The sequence below is a fragment of the Chenopodium album genome, chromosome 16 (assembly GCF_948465745.1).
Source record: "Chenopodium album chromosome 16, dcCheAlbu1.1, whole genome shotgun sequence".
Taxonomy (NCBI): domain Eukaryota; kingdom Viridiplantae; phylum Streptophyta; class Magnoliopsida; order Caryophyllales; family Amaranthaceae; genus Chenopodium; species Chenopodium album.
The window spans coordinates 50,235,876-50,259,425 of record NC_137849.1 but is presented as its reverse complement, the minus strand read 5'-3'; the positions used below and the strand labels follow the sequence as shown (position 1 = coordinate 50,259,425).

Here is a 23,550-nt window from a genome sequence, read left to right as displayed (position 1 = left end):
AGTCGACTAATACACACAACTGATTGATGGTTATCTTGACCTTCAAACATTAAGTATGGTTCACAAAGCCAGTTCTCTTCTAGGGCCTGGCTACTAGCCACAATAAAGTGTTACATATAAAAAAAAGGTGTTAACATATAAAATTGGTGAAATTTGTGAAATGGTAGTGTGCATTGGACACTTAATTTTTGTTAGGTATTGTTTTAAGCAAACTTTTTTATAAGTTTGTTGTTTGTAATACAAGTGGTATTTAGAAGGTAATTTTTTATTTATTATAATCCTTTACTTTTCTTAATGAAGACGCAAAATATGATTTTCTTATTGCTGTACAATCATGGTTTTGCTATAGTATTGAGGATCCCTCTATGTATTCTTGGTTTGTAATCTTGAATGATGGCATTATCTGCCAAGATGAAAAGTTCATAAACATGGGGTTTTATTGATGATAATGTACTTTGTATACAGTATCATTCTTCTGGCCTTAGGAAGTTTAATTGGAATAGGCTTTTTTGATTGGATCAGAATTTTGGCTAATGTTTATGATTTGCTCTGTTTAGACATCTTGTTCCTTCTGTGCTGTCCTCCTTTTCATCTTTCCTTATAAAGAAAAAGAATTGATCATTTATTCCCTCAATTTATATATATCTCTCATTTTTCAATGCATGAAGCAGGTGGTACAAAGATTTCCATTCTGCTCCTTCAGCTTTGGGTATGGGATATAATCTTGCAAACTTGTCTCAGCTTTCCTCAAAATTTGGCTTTGTCACCACTTGATATTCATCTAATGAATTATAGAAATGATTAAATAGTGTATTTTCAGCCTTTCACCAAGTTCTTATATTCTTAGGGCAATTTTTTGTTTGTTTTTAAATTTTATAGTTTGTCTGGGAAAAAAAAAGGGTAGGAAAGAAAAAAGCATTTGCCGAACATTCTTCTTATAAGTTTTAGGAGAAATGATACATAAGATTTGGAACAAGCATAAAATGGGAAACATGCATCAGGAGACTTAATCTAGGATGCTTCTATTGAATTGAGAAGCTCAAGTTGATAGATTTTCTTCTTCCCTGGAGCAAGCCCTATCAAATGCTCTGTAACAGTTATTTACTGACAGACGCTCAAGTGATGCTTATAGACTTATAGTTACTGGAATTCCGTATGGCATGGACAAACACTGATAGAGTTATATAAGCTATAGTTACACACATATGCATCAGTCACATAATTTTTTTCCCCCTGCAATAATCCTTTTACATTTTGGTACTCTTCATCACATGACATACAATCACAGCATCAAAGTTGCAGAATTACAGAAAGATCCAGTGCTTGGATTCTGCGGACGATATGTGCTTAAGCCCTCTATAGTCAGCTCAAGGAAATGCTGCCTTGCGTTCTTTAAGGTAGGACATTTTGTTGATGCAACATTGTTATTCGTGCTTATTAATGTGATTCTGTGAAGGTAACAATCCATCTTTCTGAGAAGTGTGATTCTTAAGTCAGTATCCGAATGAATTATTTTTGGGTAGGAAATCTTGTTATTGTTGCTGTTAAGTAGGACTTTTTTTTTAAAAGGAAATTTGTTTCTATTTTCTCATATCAAGAATCCTCTTCAAAAATTTCCTCAAAAAAAATAATTAAAAAAAATTAAATTATCCTCTTAAAATTAGTTTTAAAAGTTGTGAATCTGTGACCTCACTCTGACTAATAAACCTTTTAATAGTTTATTTTAATTAATAAATCTGTGACAGTTTATTTATTTACTTCTCAATGTTTAAATTTAATTTGAGAAATTGAGATATTATACATAAATTCTTGGATCAGATAGAAAACAGCAGATAATTTAAATAATATGATTTTAAGTAAGGAGATAGACAATATTGACAGTTAGAAAAGTTAACAATTAGAATATGACTCGTGAGATAAAGCTATCCAATCATAGTAATCAAGATAACTTAGATAGCATATTAGCATATTATTCTATATGCAGCATGATGTGATGCGTGCATAGTGATTTATGAGAGCTTAATGATATTAATGTAATTTTGACCTATGACTAATTAATTTAGAAGACATCTATTAAGTGTGTCTTATTATAAAATAAGGGAAAAAGGAGAAGATTGGAGAGAGATATGTAGATGGTAATTGTGTTATATCTATATTCATCCATTTCATTAGTCACCTATATATATACATGATAGAACATTGTAACTTATATGGACAATGAAGAGTCCATTCATGAGAGGGTTAATGTGACCTAATGACAAAGGAGGATTACAAGGGTGTTATTACAACCATACTTAAGATAGTCATAAAAGTGATATTTACAAGCTATAATGAGCATCCATTATTAACATATTTTATAACACTCCCCCTTGGATGGTCATTATCTTAAAATAGAATAATGCGCATATATGCTGCCTCATTAAAAACCTTTCCAGGAAAAACCCTGTGGGAAAAAACCATGGATAAGGGAAAAAGAGTACAGCGCGCAATTACTCCCCCTCATTATTATATCACTGAAGATCTCTGAGACGACGCAATCCAATACGATAAACTAACTTTTTAAATGTTGCTGTCGGAAGAGCCTTAGTGAATAAGTCTGCTAAATTCTCACTTGAACGAATCTGCAATACTTTTATATCTCCATTCTTTTGAAGATCATGAGTGAAAAAAAATTTAGGTAAGATGTGCTTTGTTCTGTCGCCTTTGATGTATCCTTCCTTAAGTTGAGCAATACAAGCTGCATTATCCTCATATAAAGTTGTCGGTGCCTCCTTCCCAGATGATAAACCACAAACTTCTTTTATGTGTTGAATTACTGACCTTAACCATACACATTCACGACTAGCCTCGTGAATTGCTAAAATCTCAGAATGATTGGAAGAAGTAGCTGCAATGGTTTGTTTCATGGAACGCCAAGAAATGGCAGTACCACCATATGTGAACACATATCCGGTTTGTGATCGACTATTATGAGGATCAGATAAATAACCTGCATCTGCAAAACCAATCAAATTTTCTTTGGACAACTTTGGGAAAAATAAACCCATATCCTTCGTACCTTGAAGATAACGAAGTAAATGTTTGATCCCATTCCAATACCTCCGAGTTGGACATGAACTAACCCTTGCTAATAAATTAACTGAAAATGGTATGTCGGGTTGTGTATGACTTGCAAGGTACATTAGCGCTCCAATTGCACTAAGATATGGTACTTTAGGACCAAGAATCTCTTCATCATTTTCCCGAGGTCGGAATGGATCTTTATCTACTTCAAGTGATCTTACAACCATAGGGCTACTCAATGGATGTGCTGTATCCATAGAGAAACTTTTAAGAACCTTTTCTATGTATGTTGATTGATGCACAAGGATTCCATTCTCTAGGTGCTCTATTTGTAACCCCAAGCAGAATTTTGTCTTTCCAAGATCTTTCATTTCGAACTCTTTCTTTAAATAATTGACAGTCACTAAAATCTCTTCAGGAGTTCCAATGATATTCAAATCATCAACATACACTGCAATTATAACAAATCCCGATCCAAATTTCTTTATAAAAATACATGGGCTGATAGGATCATTCTTATAACCTTCTTTTAACAAATACTCACTTAGACGGTTATACCACATACGCCCAGATTGTTTCAATCCATAAAGAGATTTGTTCAATTTAATACAGAAATATTCTCGAGAACTAAATTTTGCTGCTTCTGGCAGTTTAAATCCTTCTGGGAGCTTCATGTAAATGTCATTATCCAGTGGGCCATATAAATAAGCTGTGACTACATCCATCAAACGTAAGTCAAGTCCTTCTCTTATTGCCAGACTAATCAAAAATCTAAAAGTAGTTGCATCCACCACAGGAGAATATGTCTCCTCATAATCAATACCAGGTGTTTGTGAGAATCCTTGTGCAACTAAGCGTGCCTTATATCTTACAACTTCACCCTTTTCATTTCTCTTTCGCACAAAGACCCATTTATATCCCACTGGTTTTACACCTTCAGGTGTACGGACTACAGGTCCGAATACTTCTCTTTTTTCAAGAGATTTTAATTCTGCTTCAATTGCTTCTTTCCATTTTGGCCGATCATTTCTTTGTCTACATTCTTCAATGGATTTTGGTTCATGATCCTCATTGTTATCCATGATATCTAATGCTACATTGCATGCAAAAACATCATCGACGTCGATTTGATTTCGGTTCCATGTAATTCCAAACATGATATAATTTGTTGAAATTTCTTCATTGTCAGGTACCTGAATTTCTTCATGTATCATGTCTAAATTCTCTTCTAGAGATCCTTCGGAAATTGTTTCTTCAATTTGACCATCATCAATTAATGCTCCTTTTCTTTTCCGAGGATTCTTATCTTTGGAACCTATTGGTCTTCCACGTTTCTGACGTGGTTTAGACTCATTAGCAAATTTATTTTGTCCTTCCGGGACATCTATTTTAAATGGAGCATTTACAGCTGGAATATGTGACTTGGTCACTCTTTTTGGGTCAGCAAACGAGTCTGGCAATTGATTCGCTAAACTTTGTAAATGAATTATCTTTTGAACTTCCAGTTCACATTGTTTAGTTCGAGGATCAAGATGGGATAATGATAATTCATTCCATTTAATTTCCTTTTCCAGCTCTCTTTTTTCTCCCCCTAATGTTGGGAAAAGTGATTCGTTAAAATGACAATCTGCAAAACGAGCCGTAAATAAATCCCCTGTTGTAGGTTCAAGATATTTAATTATTGACGGGGACTCAAACCCAACATATATTCCCAACCTCCTTTGAGGACCCATCTCAGAGCGTTGTGGTGGAGCTATTGGAACATAAATCGCACATCCAAAAATTCTTAGATGGGAAATATTTGGTTCCTGACCATAAACCAATTGTAATGGGGAGAACTTATGATAACTTGTTGGCCTAATGCGAATTAGTGCTGCTGCATGTAATATTGCATGTCCCCAAGCAGAAATTGGGAGATTGGATTTCATAAGTAATGGTCTAGCAATTAACTGAAGACGTTTAATTAATGACTCAGCTAGACCATTTTGTGTATGAACATGTGCTACAGGATGTTCAACATTTATCCCAATGGACATGCAATAATCATTGAAAGCTTGAGATGTAAATTCACCAGCATTATCAAGCCGAATTGTCTTAATAGGAGTATCTGGAAAATGTGCCCGTAACTTAATCAATTGGGCAAGTAATCTCGCAAACGCCAGGTTACGAGTTGATAACAAGGACACATGTGACCATCTAGTTGATACATCAATTAAAACCATAAAATATCTAAATGGTCCACATGGGGGATGTATGGGCCCACAAATATCTCCTTGTATACGTTCCAGAAAACTAATTGATTCAAAATTAATTTTAGCTGGTGATAGGCGAATTATTAACTTGCCTACTGAGCAAGCAGCACATGAAAAATTATTATGAAGAATCTGCTGGCTCTTCAAAGAATGTTCACATGAATTCGTAATTATTTTTCGCATCATTATTGAACCGGGATGGCCTAACCGGTCATGCCAAACAACAAAATTATCAGTAAACTTCTGGTTTACTATAGCATGAGTTTCAATAGTATTGATTTTTGTGTAGTACAAACCACTAGAGAATGTAGGGAGTTTCTCCAAAACATGTTTTGTGCCTTGAGTTATTTTTGTGATTTGAAGGAATTCGCTATTTTCTTCATTGATTGTCTCAATATGATAGCCATTGTTGCGAATATCCTTAAAACTTAATAAATTTCTTTGAGACAATGGGGAGTATAAAGCATCAATTATTTTAATTTCAGTTCCCCAAGGCAATTTTATAGTGGCTCTTCCGGAGCCCTCAATAATATTTGTACTACCCGATATGGTACTTACATTAATCCTTTTCATCATTAATGTAGAAGTATTTTTTATTTCTAAGTATTGTATGAGTAGTTGCACTGTCAGCAAGACATAATTCTTCACCATTCATAGCAAACTGAACTTGAGTAATATCCATGTTCTTCATGAAATAAAATATATGTCAAAATGTTAAAGCATAAAAATAAAGATGATAAAATAAATAATTCAGTAAAAATACCCAAATATTTCATAAATTCATAAAGCATATAAAGTAGGGCTGGCAAACGGATCAGGTCGGGTCGGGTTCGTGTTCGGGTCACCTAATTTCGGGTCAGCTACCCCCCAACCCGAACCTGATCCGTTTAACTTTTCGGGTTGAAAACCTCAACCTGAACCTGATATTTTCAGGTTCGGGTCAACCCGAAATTGACCTTACTTGACCTGATTTTTTATTTGGATTAAAATCAGGTTTCTTTGACCTGAACTTGACCCGACCCAAACCTGATATATTCAGGTTCGGGTTAACCCAAAATTAACCTGAATTAACTTTTTTTTCATTTCAAACACAAGTTGTTCAGAGGTTGAGCGTTTTAATTCAAACCAAAATTAAATGGCATAGTCTAACAAAGTAACAATCCTAATTAACGATTATAAACCGATAAAAAGTGCAATTCACTAATTACAAACCAAGTTTCAAAAGATTTTTTAACACAAATTACAGTTCTCAAAAATAATAGAAGATGCAATAAGATTTTCATTTGAATTAAGATCGGGCGATGTTGAGACTGTCAATCTATCATGTTGTCATCCTTGTTCACCACCTCAAGCTTTAAAATTGATCCACAACATTTCCAATTGAACATGGGTGATTACTTCTTGCTGCCAAACCTATAAAGAAAAACAACACTAATATAATTAAAACATGATAATAATCTAAATCAGACTAGATTGTCTAGATCTAACTAGTAAGATCTAAATTAAAACATGCATGCTCATGAAAAACAAAAAATAACAAGAATCACCATTAAATAAACAACATTTAACAATAAAAATTAACATTACATTCGAAAATTAGCAAAAACAACCATATTATAACATAAACAACAACATTTAACATCATAAATTAGTAATAACACTCGAAAATTAGCATGTAAAAAAAACAAAATAAACGAAAGCAGGTAATTATAAAATTAACAACAAAAGAATACGAAAATAAACAAAAATAGCATGTAAAAACACGAAAAAAGAAACAGAAAATAAATTAAGAAGCAAGATACCTTGATTGATGAAGGAGAAGAATTAAGGAACGCGTCTTGTGAAGGAGTGAAGGAGATGACAAATTGACAATGGTAAACGACTGAAGGAAATTAAAGAGAAAATTCAACAATATAATGAGTTTTTGAGGAGAGAGAAAATTAAAGAGAGCGAAATGAGGGGAAAAACGGCTGAAGAGGTGAGGGGAAATGAGATTATTTTAGGGTTTTGAATTTATATAGGAAGCCTCTTTGTGCATTTGGGCTGGGCTAATAAAAGCTTTTTACGTTTTTTTTTTTTTAAACTTAAACTAATTCGGGTTATCAGGTCGGGTTCGGGTTGACCCGACCTGATTATGACCTGAAATTTATTTCGGGTTAAGTGGGTCGTTTTCGGGTTGAGATTTTCAACCTTAACCTAACCCATTTAATTTCGGGTTCGGGTTCGTGTCGACCCATTTAAGTTTTCGGGTCAAAATTCTCAACCCTAACCCGCTTTTTTCGGGTCGGGTTCGGGTCGGGTTTTCGGGTCGGGTCAGTTTTTGCCAGCCCTAATATAAAGTCCTTATTACAATCATAGAAAATAACATAAGTAAATAACTATAAAAGTCTAAGACTTAAAGTTGACATAAAATAATATAAATTTAATTATTCCCTTCCGGGACATTGAAGAAATCACCAACTTCTAAATGAGTTGTACTGCCGAAATCAAAATTATTCCCTTCTGGGGAAGTAAGGAAATTAGCAACATCGAAATGATTTGCATTGCCAAAATCAAAATCACCTTCACCATCTTCAAGAACAAGGTTTGCCTCAACTTTCTTTCCTTTCTTCAATGATTCTTGATAAAGTTCAATAAGATGCTTTGGAGTTCTACAAACCCGAGACCAATGGCCTTTTCCTCCACAACGGTAACATATATTGGTCTCATTTTTCTCTTTATCATCCATACGTTCCCATTTCTGGTGGGAATGATAATTTGTGTAATGACCTCCACGATCTCTACCATATCCACTAAAACCACGCCCACAACCGCGACCACGCCATTGGCCACGACCACGACCTCTACCTCGACCACTACTACTGGAATGGTCTCTGTTTTTAGTTTCTTTCCCGTTATGGGTTGTCACATTCGCTTCAGGAAATGGAGTAGAGCCAGTAGGGCGTGATTCATGACTTTTCATTAACAGCTCGTTATTTTGCTCAGCCACAAGAAGACAAGATATTAATTCAGAATATTTTTTAAAACCTTTTTCTCTATAGTGTGTCTGCAGGATAATATTATTAGCATGGAAAGTGGAGTATGTCTTTTCAAGCATTTCTGCATCAGTAATATTTTCTCCACATAATTTCAATTGAGAAGTTATTTTAAACATAGCTGAGTTATATTCACTAACAGATTTAAAATCTTGTAATCTCAAATTCAACCATTCATAACGAGCTCTAGGGAGTATCACTGTTTTTTGGTGGTCATACCTTTCCTTTAGATTACTCCAAAGGATTTGTGGGTCTTTCACAGTTAAATATTCATTTTTGAGCCCTTCATGGAGGTGATGACGAAGGAAAATCATGGCTTTAGCCTTATCTTGAGCTGTTGCCTTATTAGCCTCTTTGATTGTTTCACCAAGCCCTTTAGCATCTAGGTGTATTTCAGCATCTAACACCCATGATAAATAATTCTTTTCGGTAATATCAAGGGCCACAAATTCAAGCTTGGCAAGATTCGACATATTTCACTTTGGACTTTTTTTTCTTGGCTAGTATACTTAAGGAGTGATCAATGTAATAGTTTCGTTTAAAGAATGGTGCTGATAACGTATTATAAAATAAGGGAAAAAGGAGAAGATTGGAGAGAGATATGTAGATGGTAATTGTGTTATATCTATATTCATCCATTTCATTAGTCACCTATATATATACATGATAGAACATTGTAACTTATATGGACAATGAAGAGTCCATTCATGAGAGGGTTAATGTGACCTAATGACAAAGGAGGATTACAAGGGTGTTATTACAACCATACTTAAGATAGTCATAAAAGTGATATTTACAACCTATAATGACCATCCATTATTAACATATTTTATAACATGTTTAGTTTTTGGGGAAAAAATGAATTGGAGGAAAATGTAAAAGGGTGATGCATGTAATAATAATATACGAAGTACGTAGTATTTGTACTATTGTATATTTGTGGTGTTACATTAAATTATTGTGATACTTATATAGTTATATTTTCATATGTTGGAATGTTGGATTATATTGTGGACCATACATGATTTTTTAGCTCATTTTTACACAACAAAAATATTAGCTCAAGTGCTGAAAATACAATGGAAATGTTTGTTTATTGAAAATAATATTTCAATATATGGTTTTTTCTTAATTTTATTTTTTTTATATGAAAATTAACTAGGTAAGTGCACCACATATATTCTGCAATGATTAACTGGATATTTTTTTAAGGTAGAGTATAATAATATCCTAACCGATGAATCTGTCATTACTCTTCTGTCTAGCTCAGCTACTACACACTAGTTTGCTCTCCTATGGAGTTCTCATTAAATGTCACGATCACCTTGTTCATCTCTCTTCTCTCCCTCCCCTTCCTACTCTTCACTCTGTATCGCCGACGGCCCAACACTCTCCCTCCTGGTAAAATGGGTCTCCCCGATACCAACTGATATCGGCCTTCAAATCCGATAACCCTGAGCCTTTCACAGATGAACGTGTGGGCCGCTTTGGGCCCATCTTCTTGACCCACCTGTTTGGTGAGCCCACAATCTACGTTGTTGATCCTGAGGTCAATCGTTTTATTCTTAACAATGAAGGCAAGTTATTTGAGAGTAGTTACCCATGTATGATTGCATATTTGCATGGGGAATACTCACTGCTTTTAATGAAGGGAAATTTGCATAAGAAAATGCACTCTCTTACTGTCAATTTTACTAAATCTGCTCTTACTCGTGGCCGTCTTTTGCTTGATATTGATCGTTTGATGCTGTTTTATATGGACTCCTGGTCTCCCAAACTTTTACTTCTGGAGGAAACTAAGAAGGCAAGTTTTTCTATCTTTTTTAACACTTAGTAACTTTGTGCATACGTTGCAATTTAAAAATAACAGAGAAATTACACAAAACCTATACATGTTGTTTACTTAAGGAGATACAAACTATGCTACTCAGTTAAACTTTAATTCATTATATTTTTGCAGTTTCTGTATCCCTGAGGTTCAAAACTAGTGTATACTAAATTCCATCATTTTCTTTTGTATGAATGCAGGTTACATTCGCATTAACAATAAAGCTTTTATTGAGCTATGACCCTTGTGAATGGACAGAGAACCTTAGAAAAGAATTCCTTCTTATTGTTGAAGGCTTCTGGAGCATTCCCTTGCCTTTCTTCTCTATCTCTTAGTACTTCCCCTAATTTTCTGATCTTAAAATCAATATTTTGCATAGATCTTCAATTGAATTTGATTTAATTCCTTGTTTGATGAATATAAGTTGATTTATGTCGATCTATGAAAAATTGTATTGAAACTTATATTTATGAGTAGGTATATATCATCAATCATGACTTGGAAATTACTTTTCTACATCTCTAAAATTTGGACAATATCATATGTTAATTGGATGGTCACCTTGTGGTTGAAGGCTAAGACAAAAGTGGTAGAAGCCTTGAGGTTGGTGGTAAAGGAGAGAAGAAGTGCTAGGGAGGAAGGGGAGAGAAAGAGCGACATATTGGGGGCTATTCTGGACGAGAAGGCTGATGATGAATATTCTGATGAGATGATAGTAGATTTGCTGGTGTCTTTGATGTTGGCAGGCTTTGAGACCACCTCCTCAGCAATGACTTTAGCAGTCAAATTTTTAACTGAATCTCCACTTGCTCTTGCCCAACTCAAGGTAATCGATCTCTCTTTATTTTCTCCCCCATTAACTTAAGAAACTTTGTAGTATACTTTGTACTCATATTGTATTGACCTGAGAAACGTATAGGAAACTTGTAAAAGCTAACTACTTCCATTTATCTTACTCCTGTTGAGTTTTTTTTATAATGTACTGATTGTAGCTTTAGCACCACTGTTAGTGAAGCAATTTACCATTTTACAGCCACTTTTACAACTTATGTTTCAAAATATTAAGATAGGCAATAGCATTAAGCCGAAAACACCACTGTTTGGAAAAGGCTACTGGAAATTGCAGTAGATATCACTATGTATTCAACAGCCTTCAATTAGGTCTATATCGAACAAGAGTGTTGCCACATACAAGGCCAATTGGGGTTTTTGCTGAGATGCTACACGCCTAGTTTTGAATTAGAGTACATACTCTGGTCTTTAGCATGAATTATATATGCACAAAGGCTAGATAAATAATATTTGCTGTACTTACGGCACTCCAGTATGACTTCGTTTTTCTCCGTACCATTATGTCTTATTCTACCTCACTTATGAGATTAAGGCTTGATTGATTGATTGAATTGTGTCTTCTTCTAGTAAAATTTCCCCTTATGCATGTTTGAAGTCTTTGATGGTTTTTCCTAGTATGCTCTAGGCTGTTGGCAATTATTAATACATTGCATAAGAAATTAATACGTTGTAATTATACAACAGGAAGAACAAGAGAAGATCAGAGATCAGAAGGGTGATAGTGAGCCGTTGGTTTGGAATGATTACAAATCAATGTCATTCACTCAATGTGTAAGTCGTCTTATTTATATATGGTACTTAGTCTAGTAACCTACTTCAAACTTGCATAAATTTGCAATACTATTTTTATAATCTTCTCTTTATTTCTATAATTTTGATAGAGTGAAGTTTTCTAACAATCTAATATTCCTAGAAACTTTAAGCTGTGTATTATTAGGCTAACAATATTCTAATTCCTGTATATATGATTATATCTCCAGGTTATTAGTGAAACTTTGCGAATTTCTAATATCGTTGGTGGCATATATAGGCGAACCCTATCAGATATCCAAATGAACGGTATTTCTACAAGTTTATATGTTTACTTGGTCCTTATCTTTCTAGTGGAATTCCAAATATTATGTTTTGTTTAAGATGAATATTAAATACTATGCATAAGGGTGACTTTTATAATTAACTTGTTGATTATTAAGAGACTGAAAAAGGGGTGGCATATTCAGTCTCATGTTATGTTACATCTCATACTATAATTTACGACATTTATAGGCAATTATCTTAAATCATAGTAGTTGAGTAATATATTTTTGCCTCTGGGTCAATATGTTAACAGGCTATACAATACCAAAGGGATGGAAAGTACTTGCAGCAATTAGGGGCGTACATATGAATGATGAATACTTTAAGGATGCTCGATCATTCAACCCTTGGAGATGGCAGGTTATTCATCAAAAATCCTCTGCTCTAATTGTTACCTAGATTTCCCTTTTTTTGGTTAGAATTTGATTCTTTTGGTCCTTTTTTTAATTTGCAATCTCCTTATTTCTTTTAATAAGATAAAAATGTATACTCTGTAGCTTATATGACTTCTAGTATGCTATATTACTAGTTTCAATACACTTGGAGTGTATTATTACTTTTCAACCAGATATATAATGTGGAGGCCTTATATTCTTGTAGTAAGTAATGATGTAACTTGTAATTAGAACTGTTAGATTAGCTGTATTCATTGCATTGATACAGATACCGAGTATTTACATGTAAATCTTTGTTTACTACGCAGTAGATCATTAATACGAAGTATATCTTTTTCCCTGGATTGATGACGTGTTTTTTGTCATATGAACAGGGTGATGCAGAAATGACCCCTGCTAATGTTTTCATTCCATTCGGGGGAGGCCCAAGGTTGTGCCCTGGATATGAGCTTTCTAGGGTATCAATCTCCATCTTCCTTCACCGCCTCATTACAAAATACAGGTAACACTGTGTTCATGTCTATAAATTGGCATTGGCATATACGTATTAATATCATCACCCTTGATGTCTTACTTGGTTTGGTTTCTCAACAGTTGGGAGGCTGCAGAGGAGGATAAGCTAGTCTTTTTTCCCTTAACTGGAACACAGAAGCGGTATCCCATTAATGTATGCCCACGAAATCCATCTGTGTGAAGAGGAAGACGGGAAGAAAAAAGAAGTATCATAGTTAAGATGGTTTTTTTTTTTTTTTTTTTTTTTTTAAATAAATGCAACAAGGGAAACCTTGCCTGTTATGTCTAGATTATAAGAAGTCACAAAGGTCTAGCAATGCTTGACAATCAACTCTTGATTTGATTGCAAAATAAGCTTACACTGTATTACTCTTATATCGGCTCCATAAGTAAACATACAAGGTCCAAATTCACAATATGTTTGTACTTTGTAATATGTATATATGGGTGTATGCTATATGCGTATATTCACTCTATGCAGGCTATATAAATGTCAGGGAAGGGGTAAATACTGTTGTTTGTCAAGGGCTTTTCAAATGGCTCAACATGCTGCAAACTTAACCGCGCATGTTGCTATGCCAGTGACTAATTTGAACTGATTGAGGATTCACAATCCTCAGTGTATATAGTTTGTCTTGGATCATCCTCTAGAGTTCCTTACAAGGAGGGTTGAAGAAATTGTGATTGGTTGAGCTGCAATTCGAATAGAACATTTATATTTGCTACAAAATATGGAGAATAAAGTATATATATTTAGGTGTGTTCTATTCAAGTATTAATATGGTAGTTTTTGTTTTTTTGGTAAGAGAAGAAGGAACTATCGAACTAAAGCTTTTTACTAGTCAACTCAGTTTAGATTTGCAGTCAAGGCCCCTTGAAAGTGAGGGGAAGGGGAAGGGTAATCTTCCACTCTCAAGTTACTTATAGTGGAATTTTATGGTTGTGAGATGACAATATCTTTAGCACTAGACTAAGTATTACTTAAAAGGAGAGTGTTACATATAGTGGAATTTTATGGTTGTGAGATGACAATCTTTACCACTAGACTAAGTATTACTTAAGGAGAGGGACTTTCGTGAGAGGATCTAACTTGGTAAGAACTTTCATCTTACCTTCCAAAAAAAAAAAAAAAAAAAAAAAAAAAAAAAACTTTATCTGTAGGATTGTAGGAGAAAACATTAGTTATTACAAATGTATTTCGATGAATCAATGCAAATAAAAAAATGTTTTGGAATTACAGTGAAAAAAAATTCTATTTAACTTCTTTTGTAGAAGTTTTAATTACTCCTTTTGTAATTTTAATTAACTAAATGCAGTCATTTTCATTTTAATTGTTACAAATTTATTTTTAGCAAATTATTAAGTAACGAATGTCTTCGATAACCAGATATAAAAATATTTTCTAAAATACTACATTAATTTAAGAATGTATATCAAAATCACGCGTTAATTGGAATAATTAATGGTCATTTTATATAACACCCCGGGATATCCGTTAACTTTTGCCAATTAGTCGATTACTACTTCCTGTGTTTACTTCATAGTTTTAGGAACAGTAGCCACTATATATAACGGGGAAGGGAGAAATTATGTCAAGTAAACTTGGCGGGAAAAACGAAAGCAGCCATTAAAACAACCATAATCTTGAAGCTTGAACTATTCGCTCATTCTCTCTCCTCTTAGCAACTACAACAATGGAGGAAAGAGATGAACCAATACCCATTGAACTAGATGAAGAAGATGATGTAATCATTCCTACTACAACCAAAGAACCCCCTAAAATCCATCGTTTAGATGAATCTGTCATCAACCGTATCGCCGCCGGTGAAGTCATCCAACGTCCAGTTTCCGCCATTAAAGAGCTCGTCGAGAACAGCCTCGATGCTCATTCTTCCTCTATTAATGTCGTTGTCAAAGATGGTGGTCTCAAACTCATTCAAGTGTCCGATGATGGTCACGGAATTAGGGTAAAATTAAACTTATCCAGAAATTTTATGATTTTGTGGCGCAATTCTATGTATTGAAGATTAACCCTAATTCTGATTTGTTTAGTTTGAGGATTTGCCGATACTTTGTGAACGGCATACGACGTCGAAATTGTCGAAATTCGAGGATTTGCAGTCGATTACATCGATGGGGTTTAGGGGTGAGGCTTTGGCAAGCATGACTTATGTTGGTCATGTGACGGTGACTACTATAACCCCAGGCCAATTGCATGGATTCAGGTAATTTTGGTGGGAATTTATTTTGAGCACAAAGTGTTTGATGAAATGCCTCTGAGAGAGAGAGAGAGTTATTATTAAAGTAGGAATTGGTTCTAATGAGGGTTCACTGTTTGTTTCAGGGTGTCTTATAGAGATGGTGTTATGGAGAATGAGCCTAAACCTTGTGCTGCTGTGAAAGGGACTCAGATCATGGTATGAGCCGTAGTTACTTGGATGAAATGAGCCTTTTTTGTTTGTTTGTGTTGTTGATCAGACTGAATGGTGGCATGCCAATGAAAGAGAGTTGTTAATAAAAAAGATTGAATTTAATTTGCTCTTCAGTATAGAAATTGAAGTATGTCCCAGTGAATTTAAACCTGCCCTTTGATGTAATCCTTTGTTGCAAATAAATATTGAGTAAATGAACAGGCATAGATTTGGCCTTTTGAAGTAAGTAATAGAAGGAACTAACAGAATTGAATTCAACTATTGTAATATGAGAGGTTTGTATTGTTTGATTTAGTGGTATACTTTCTTTTTCTATTTTATCCTTATTTTTTCACCATCTTAAATGAGGCTAAATGGACAAATACGCTACAGAGATCTGATGTTTTAGGTGAGTTTGGATCTTGAATTGAACTTTTTTCCGTTGAATTTAGATCGAGAATCTTTTCTATAATATGACTGCACGGAAGAAAACACTTCAGAACTCTAATGATGATTATCCAAAGATTGTTGACTTGCTAAGTCGGTTTGCAATTCATCACATAAATGTGGGATTTTCTTGTAGAAAGGTTAGTCTTTGGTTTTAAATTCCTCCATTCATCTACTTTATTTCTTCAGGAGCCAACCTGATCTAAAACTCATTATTTGTGCTCCTTTTATTTCTAGCATGGGGCTGCAAGAGCTGATGTTCATAGTGTTGCCACATCTTCTAGAACTGATGCGATCAGAGCTGTTTATGGTGTATCTGTTGCTCGTAATCTAATAAAGATAGAAGCCTCAGATGATGATCCATCTAGCTCAGTGTTTAAGATGAAAGGTTTCATCTCCAATTCCAATTACGTGGCCAAGAAGATAACTATGGTGCTTTTTATTAATGGTATGTTCCGTGTAAATAACACCTATAATTGGGTAATGATCTTTAAGTGGTCGAGATACATCCCTCACTTCCCTCTATTCCTAAATATTGCGGAATATATTTTCAATTATATATTCATCTATTAACTTGTTTTTACTAAAGTGTCAGTGGTTGAAGTTAATGCTGGCAGCATGGGTGCATTTGTTTTAGCTTCAAAACATCATTGACCATTTATTGGAATATCTTTCAGATCGATTGGTTGAGTGCTCTGCTTTGAAAAGGGCTATCGAAATTGTATATGCTGCAACTCTGCCCAGAGCATCAAAACCTTTTGTATACATGTCAATTACATTACCACCTGAGCATGTTGATGTGAACATACATCCAACAAAACGTGAGGTAAGAAATAATTTTAGGTAGCTTGTAATCTTCAAATGCTTTGATTTGTTGTTGAGCCCATAGCAGTTCGTGATTGCAACCTTTTTAGGTTACAAAAATTCGGCATTGTCCATCTGTTGACCTTAAGAATTTTTTTTAGATGTCTGTCTCACAAGACCCTTGTTAGTCCTGTTACCATTTTTTGGTAGATAATATTTTCTTGGTTGATTAATTGGCAGGTAAGCCTTTTGAATCAGGAAGTTATAATTGAAAAGATACAGTCAGAAGTGGAACTGCAATTGACAAACTCCAATGAGACAAGAGTATTTGAAGAACTGGTAAAATATATTGCATCTACTACAAGAGCTTCAAATCTTTAATTTATATAGTGCATTCAACAGTTATTTTGAGTCTGTTTTACTTGGAAAACATGCACAGTGCTGAGTTTTGTCCATGATTACAACCCCTAATGTCTCTTAAATTGCCTCTAACCTTCTTGGCATCCTTTTATCCTATTTTTACAATATCTGATTCTCTCTAGAATTTCCATTGAATTCTGAGGGAAGTTAGCTTACTTATCTACTTAACCTGCAAAGTAGGGTTTCTTGCATTTGTTTGCAATCTCTAGTTCATGTTGAAACCTTGGGATCTCAACTGTCCTTGCTTTCAGAGTTCTATAGATTAGCGGATATGCTAAGGGTGTTTTTTTTTCAACTTATTCTAACTTATTCCAGACAAATTAGTTCAGAAAAAATATTTCAAGTTCAGATAAATTGATTTCCGTTAAGTTGAAATAAGTTTAAATAAGCGAAATTAAGCTGACATTTGTCCAAAGGACATGTTTTTAATGGCAAGTGTTAACTAATCAGAAAGAGGAGGTTTGGGTGTTTTCCTAACAGAAATTAGGGTTTCCTAATATGAACTTTATGAAGTTACTATGATGTCTTGGAGAGATGACCCGGTGTCAATGCTTTCGGAGTAAGACCTTCAAAGTGATATTTTTCAACTTTTGTTCACAGGATATGGAAAAATGTTGTCGCGTTAAAGAAATAATATAGGAACTTGAAACATGTTTTCGAAGTTATTTTTAAAATTTAATTTTGTATACAAGAAAATATCGAGGAAAACTAACATTTATGTATCACATGTTAGTATGTTACAAACAATTATCTTTTAAAGAATTTATTAAAATAACTATCTTGGGAGACAATTTGCTTAATAAGAGCTCCTATGTGAGTATATGACAATTATTTACTTTTTGTGATTTTCAAAAGTTAAGTATGGCTCACAAAACCAGTACTCCAGTAGCCTCCTGTTTCTGTCTTGTTTCCACGCATAGGGCCAGGTCTGGTTTAGTAAGCCATACTTAGATTTGAAATTGTCAAAAATTGTGAAATGGTAGTTTTCATTGAACATACATTCTTAATAGGTACTTTGTAGTTGTTTGTATAAATCGGTATATAAAAGGTATTCCCCTTTATATAATCCTTCACTTATCTTAATGAAGTCGTAACAGTTTCGTAATTAATGTAGAGGTTCAATCATGACATCGGATCTCCCTTATCTTATGTAATGTGCATGCATGCATGGCTTGAACGACATCAATTGCCAAGATGGAAATTTCATAAACATTGCGATTTATTAATAAAAAAATTATATGGATCTTCTGACCTGTTGCTTCCCATGCTTTTTCCAATAAAATTTAACTACAACAGAGGTATATAAAACAATTAAGTGTTGATCATAAGAGGACCATGCTCTAGAGAAAGGCTTTTTAATAAGACTTGAATTTCTTAGCCTCTTTTGCATTATGTAAAGGCACCTTTTCCTTCTATGTTGTCCTTGATTATAGTTGATAAACTTTCTTCAACTAAAAGAAACAATCACTATACTATTAATTTTTGTACTCGCTTTTTTTTGGATGTGTGAAGCAGGTGATGCAGTCCTCGCCTTCAATTCCTGTAGGAACAAGCAATTCCCTTTCTAGTCCTCCAGCTTCTGGTATGGATAAATTATCACGATCAAATCTCAGCTTTCCTTAAAAATTACACTTGATACAGCTTATGGATCCTAGAACTGAAAGTTGCTCAACTTCACCAGCTTTTTTTTAAAAAAAAATTCCTTAACCTTCTCTCCAGCAATTTTTGGTTTGTTGGAATAATTGAATTTTTCTTAAAGAAAAATAGAGAAAAGTGAGGCTTTTGCAAAAAAGAAAAAGTCTCTTGATAAGTCTGTAAGGAGGAGAATGACAAGATTTGAAATATATATGAAGTGGTTAACATGCATCCAAAGAGACTGTAATAGCATAGTCTGTAATGCCTTTGTTGATTGAGGAAGCTGAAGTAAACAGATCTTTTTCATTGTTGGAGCAATAAGAGATGACAGTTACTACTTACTAGAATTTTGTGTGACCAATACTGACAGATACTCAATTGATGCAATTATGAGTCAAGTAGTAACAACATTTTGTCTTAATATATTTATTTGTGACGTTTTGATGCCCTACCCCCTGGTGCAACTGCAGCATCAAAGTCGCAGAAGGTTCCCATGCAAAAGATGGTTAGAACTGATGCATTAGATCCAGCAGGAAGGTTGCATGCATATATGCAAGTTAAGCCTTCTACTCTGCTTGAAAGAAATGCTAGCTTGAATTCTGTAAGGTGAGACTTTCATAGATGCAACATTGTTATAATTATTAATCATCAGTCTCCTTTTTAAGTGTGCTTCTTAAGTTGTCATCTTTTTGTTTTTTCTTGGTTGGTGGGTGCTGGTGGTTTTAAAAACCACACCTCAATTCCTTACTCTCAGCAGTTATAGCTTGCTCTTTGAACTGGTTATTGCTTCCACTAGCTAGGATATTTGCTTCATACAAAGTTTGTTTAGTTGGTAATGTTGAGAAAAGAGCAAATCATATTCTAATATTTGTGACAGGTTGGAGTTTAAGAGTGTTTCTACAACTCTACTAAGATTTCTGAATGGTGTAAATCTTGCTGACCTGCGTGTAAAGGATAGAATCAGTTTTGGAAGTGATAGGAAAGTGAGATTAGGAGTATGCTAATGTCCTAAGCATTCAAATTTTATGGTGAAGGAAGTAGAACTCAGTATAATACCATAATTAATGTGTTCTACTGAATAATTTAGTGAGTTATTTTTATGTTGTTAAATCCAGTAGATAAAAGCGCGCCTGAGCGGCAAGGTGACATGGGCCATGTGTCTTTTTTGGTCTAGGCAAGTTGGGTTTGATGAGGCACAATGAGGCACGCCTAGTTGCACAACCTTTATTTCCCCATAAACTTTTTATTAAGTGCACCCCATTAAAGCTCTCACTTCAATGAGGTGCAGAGAAACCCCCATCTCCTTTACACAAACTCAAATTGTTAGCCAACTGAGAGATTAAAATTGGAACCGAGTGGCAGTTTACTCTTATGAGATAAATACTTCTCATTTGTGATATTTTTCCTCTAAGCTTCCGTATTGTAAAGTGAATTAATATGGTTTTTAATATGTCTTGCTCTTTAATGCTGTCTTTGCTACTGCTCCTGTTATCGCACCTTGTGGTAGTCTTAAGTCCTTTTTCTTTACTGAATTTTTGCACCACATAAATCTTTTTTTTTTTTTTTTTTTTCCTCTCTTTCTAATTTTCAACTGATTTATTGCACCTCATAAGTCTTTAATTGCATGTTCGCCATATCAGAACAGGTTTGTTTTTTTGTCATGGTTTTTGTGACTATGTTATGTTGTTGCCTCATGTCATCAAGCTTTGTTCTAAGTGTTACAATCCTCAGCATGACATCTTTTGTTTTCTAGTAATTTATTTTTTATTTTTTAGATCACACCCAAGACTGTATTAGCATATTGTTTATCTCTGTTGCAAGATATTTAATTTGGTGTTAACAAGCATTTGTTTGAGTGCAGTATCTGGTGAATAATAAACAATGTAAGAATCTCTTAGGATTGCTGTGGTTGTAATATATCTAATGATAAAGACGCAAATTGAATATTGTAGGTCTTCAATTATTAGACAAAGGAGAAATCCCAAGGAGAGTGCAGATCTTACCAGCATTCAGGAGCTTGTTGAGGAAATTGATAATAGCTCTCATTCTGGTGAGTTCTACCCCCACCCCCTGTATGTACTGTAATAACTTTGAAGCCATTTTCAATTTAGCCTTAGCTTTTCTTTTCATATTAATAATTTTAGCTCATTAATTTGCATTTCTTCCAGGCCTTCTTGATATTGTCAGAGGCTGCACTTATGTTGGAATGGCAGATGATGTTTTTGCATTGTTACAGTACAAGACTCATCTTTATCTGGCAAATGTAGTAAACTTGAGGTATCAATATTTGCTCTTTTATGCTCTTTACACTAAATCTTTCGGATTCATGGTAAGAATAAGCAGCTGTCTGATTGCCAATTGGCCATTTGTCTCTACATTTATGTTATACTCCTAAAGTTGACTCTGGTCTACATTGTAAAGAGAATTAGTAAGATTAGGATAGTACTTTAAGTCTACTGCTGGTCCATCATAGGGCTCATAGAATCAAAGAATTGATGATTCTGCAATATCTGGAGTAAATTGCAGCATGCATTTTGGATGGAATAACGACTATTGTTGGTTTTATCATCCTCCTTGCAGTCAGTTAGCCTGTTCTTTAGTTTGTGTGAGTTCCATATAAATCTAAGCATCAAATTTTACTGATCTCATCTGACTTTGTTTGCTTGTTACTTTTACCCCTTTTTCTGCCCAGCAAAGAACTCATGTATCAGCAAGTCCTGCGTCGTTTTGCTCATTTCAATGCTATACAATTGAGTGACCCTGCTCCTCTCCCTGAGTTAATAATGCTGGCACTCAAAGAGGAAGATATTGATGCAGATGACAGTGAGGATGATGATTTGAAGAAGAAAATTGCTGAGGTTATTACTTTTCCTTTGTCCACTTCTCCAAAGAAAGTCCTGTACTCTTGCTCCCCCTGCTTGAGACCTAGGCTAGTACTTTATTTAACTGCAAATTAACCTAATCAGATACCTTCATGTCCTTGATTTTTCCACATTTACATGTTATGTTGCTTATATTTATTACATCATCATCTCTGAACAAGTCCATACTTTAAGTTTCCACTTAAACCATTTAATAAAATGCTTTTGATGTGATTTATTTTGAATAATTGGTCTACAGATGAACACTGAGCTACTCAAGGGAAAATCCGAAATGCTGGAGGAGTATTTCTGCATTTACATAGATCCACAAGGGAATTTGTCCAGGCTTCCTGTCATACTTGATCAGTACACACCTGACATGGATCGTGTTCCTGAATTTGTTCTTTGTCTTGGCAATGATGTATTTTTCTTGCTCATTAGCTGCAATCTTCAATTTTTTCATATAATTTCTGATTCTACTTCATCCTGTGATGGCATAACCCTACTATTTATCTGTTCCTTTTCCTTTTCCCTAATGATACTTGGCCAGTGAGAGCATTAACTCTGATTTTTACTCCTCTTCATAGGTTGACTGGGAGGATGAGAAAGTTTGCTTTCAAACAATCTCAGCTGCTCTTGCAAATTTCTATGCCATGCATCCACCTATTTTGCCAAATCCAGCAGGTGATGGCTTACAACATTATAGAAGAAAATCTCAACCTGCTGTGATTTCTATTGATGAAGATATGAACAGATCTGGTACTCATCTCCTCATTAATCTTGTTTCAGTTGACAGAAGTTAAATTTAATACCTTCTTGAACAAGCTCGACTGTATGCAGAGCTTTTTGCTGAATTTAATTTTTGTTTTCTACAGCTCCTAGTGCGGTTAAGGACGATGAGGTTGAACATGAACTACTTGCAGAAGCAGAGACAGCTTGGGCACAACGTGAGTGGTCTGTGCAGCACATCCTAGTTCCTGCTATGAGACTCTTTCTTAAACCCCCTAATTCAATGGCTAAAGATGGGACTTTTGTACAGGTAACAAGTGCATTCAAACTCATGTTAAGTCTTTCCCTGTTACATAAACGAGATTTTATTACTCCCTCGTCCTCAAATAATAGGCCGCATTTAATTAGGGATTATTTTTTAGGAACAAAATAATATACCATTACTGGAGATGTATTCTCTTAATGTCAAACCGAAATTGGCTGTCGAGTTTTTATAGTTAATGCCTATAAGATCTACTGATGTAGGAAACTTCACATTTTAATTTAACATAGAAAGAAGTGCCCAATTATTTTGGAATGACTGAAGATAGAAATGTGGCATATTATTAAGGACGAAGGAAGCAATAATCTTATTTTTCCGCGCAATAACTATCTTTGAAAATCTACATTGTTCCTGAAATTACAGGTGGCCTCACTGGAGAAGCTTTACAGAATATTTGAAAGATGCTAACAGGTCAGACACTCTTAGCTAAGATGAGGAAAAATGAGTGTTTGAAATATAGGGGATGTATATATTAGTATGAATGAATGATAACTTTAATTAGGTGTCACCTGTCTTCTGTACATACAAATTGTCTGATGTCATCTGCAGTATGTATAAATTGCTGATTCAACAAATACTTTAGACTTTCAATGTGAAAATGTTGTAAACTTCTCCACTTATTATTCATGCTTTTTGGCCAAAAAGCAAATTTATCCTAGAAATTCCGATCTATCCTTGAGGGTAAAGTGACTATAAGTTTATGTGAAGTCGTACAATTTTTAATGTCACCTCAATATCTGCTTAGACTATGATATTCTATTTTTTTTTGTTGTTGTGTGAAGAAGTTACATTAGTTTGTTTGCTTCAAGTAAGAAAATTCTATGATGCGTCTTAAGGAAATTCCATTGGTTGAGATGTATGCTGTTTGTACATTAGATTATTATGGAAGTATATACTTGTACTCTG

General features: G+C 34.4%; 1 protein-coding gene, 1 long non-coding RNA gene and 1 pseudogene across 3 annotated transcripts; 2 read left to right on the top strand and 1 right to left on the bottom strand.

The window, feature by feature from the left end:
• Positions 1-6,456: 6,456 nt before the first annotated feature.
• LOC145585851 (uncharacterized) lies at positions 6,457-7,334 on the bottom strand. The gene is made up of 2 exons (XR_014100739.1): positions 7,118-7,334; positions 6,457-6,728 (listed from the first exon to the last, which is right to left on the bottom strand). It is a non-coding gene; the product is annotated as an uncharacterized LOC145585851 (long non-coding RNA).
• Positions 7,335-9,599: 2,265 nt separating this feature from the next.
• On the top strand, positions 9,600-13,472 carry LOC145585850 (3beta,22alpha-dihydroxysteroid 3-dehydrogenase-like; annotated as a pseudogene). The gene is made up of 8 exons (XR_014100738.1): positions 9,600-10,154; positions 10,379-10,512; positions 10,737-11,004; positions 11,715-11,801; positions 12,011-12,089; positions 12,361-12,467; positions 12,877-13,004; positions 13,097-13,472. The product of XR_014100738.1 is annotated as a 3beta,22alpha-dihydroxysteroid 3-dehydrogenase-like (transcript).
• A 1,122-nt stretch (positions 13,473-14,594) lies between these two features.
• Positions 14,595-23,260, top strand: LOC145585849 (DNA mismatch repair protein MLH1-like). The gene is made up of 16 exons (XM_081642563.1): positions 14,595-14,982; positions 15,068-15,240; positions 15,360-15,432; positions 15,879-16,013; positions 16,111-16,321; positions 16,551-16,699; positions 16,918-17,016; positions 18,613-18,679; positions 19,203-19,338; positions 20,685-20,782; positions 20,901-21,009; positions 21,425-21,590; positions 21,853-22,014; positions 22,181-22,352; positions 22,469-22,632; positions 23,008-23,260. Exons 1-16 carry the CDS (start codon positions 14,710-14,712, stop codon positions 23,050-23,052), a joined length of 2,232 nt encoding a protein of 743 aa, XP_081498689.1. The 5' UTR covers positions 14,595-14,709; the 3' UTR covers positions 23,053-23,260.
• The last annotated feature ends 290 nt before the right edge of the window (positions 23,261-23,550 follow it).

Bases quoted from the DNA above. Each gene is read 5' to 3' on its own strand.
- LOC145585849 (XM_081642563.1), top strand. From the start codon at position 14,710: ATGGAGGAAAGAGATGAACCAATACCCATTGAACTAGATGAAGAAGAT. The intron at 17,017-18,612 runs GTAAAATATATT...TGTGTGAAGCAG, and splicing joins CAAGAGTATTTGAAGAACTG to GTGATGCAGTCCTCGCCTTC. The intron at 21,591-21,852 runs GTTATTACTTTT...ATTGGTCTACAG, and splicing joins TGAAGAAGAAAATTGCTGAG to ATGAACACTGAGCTACTCAA.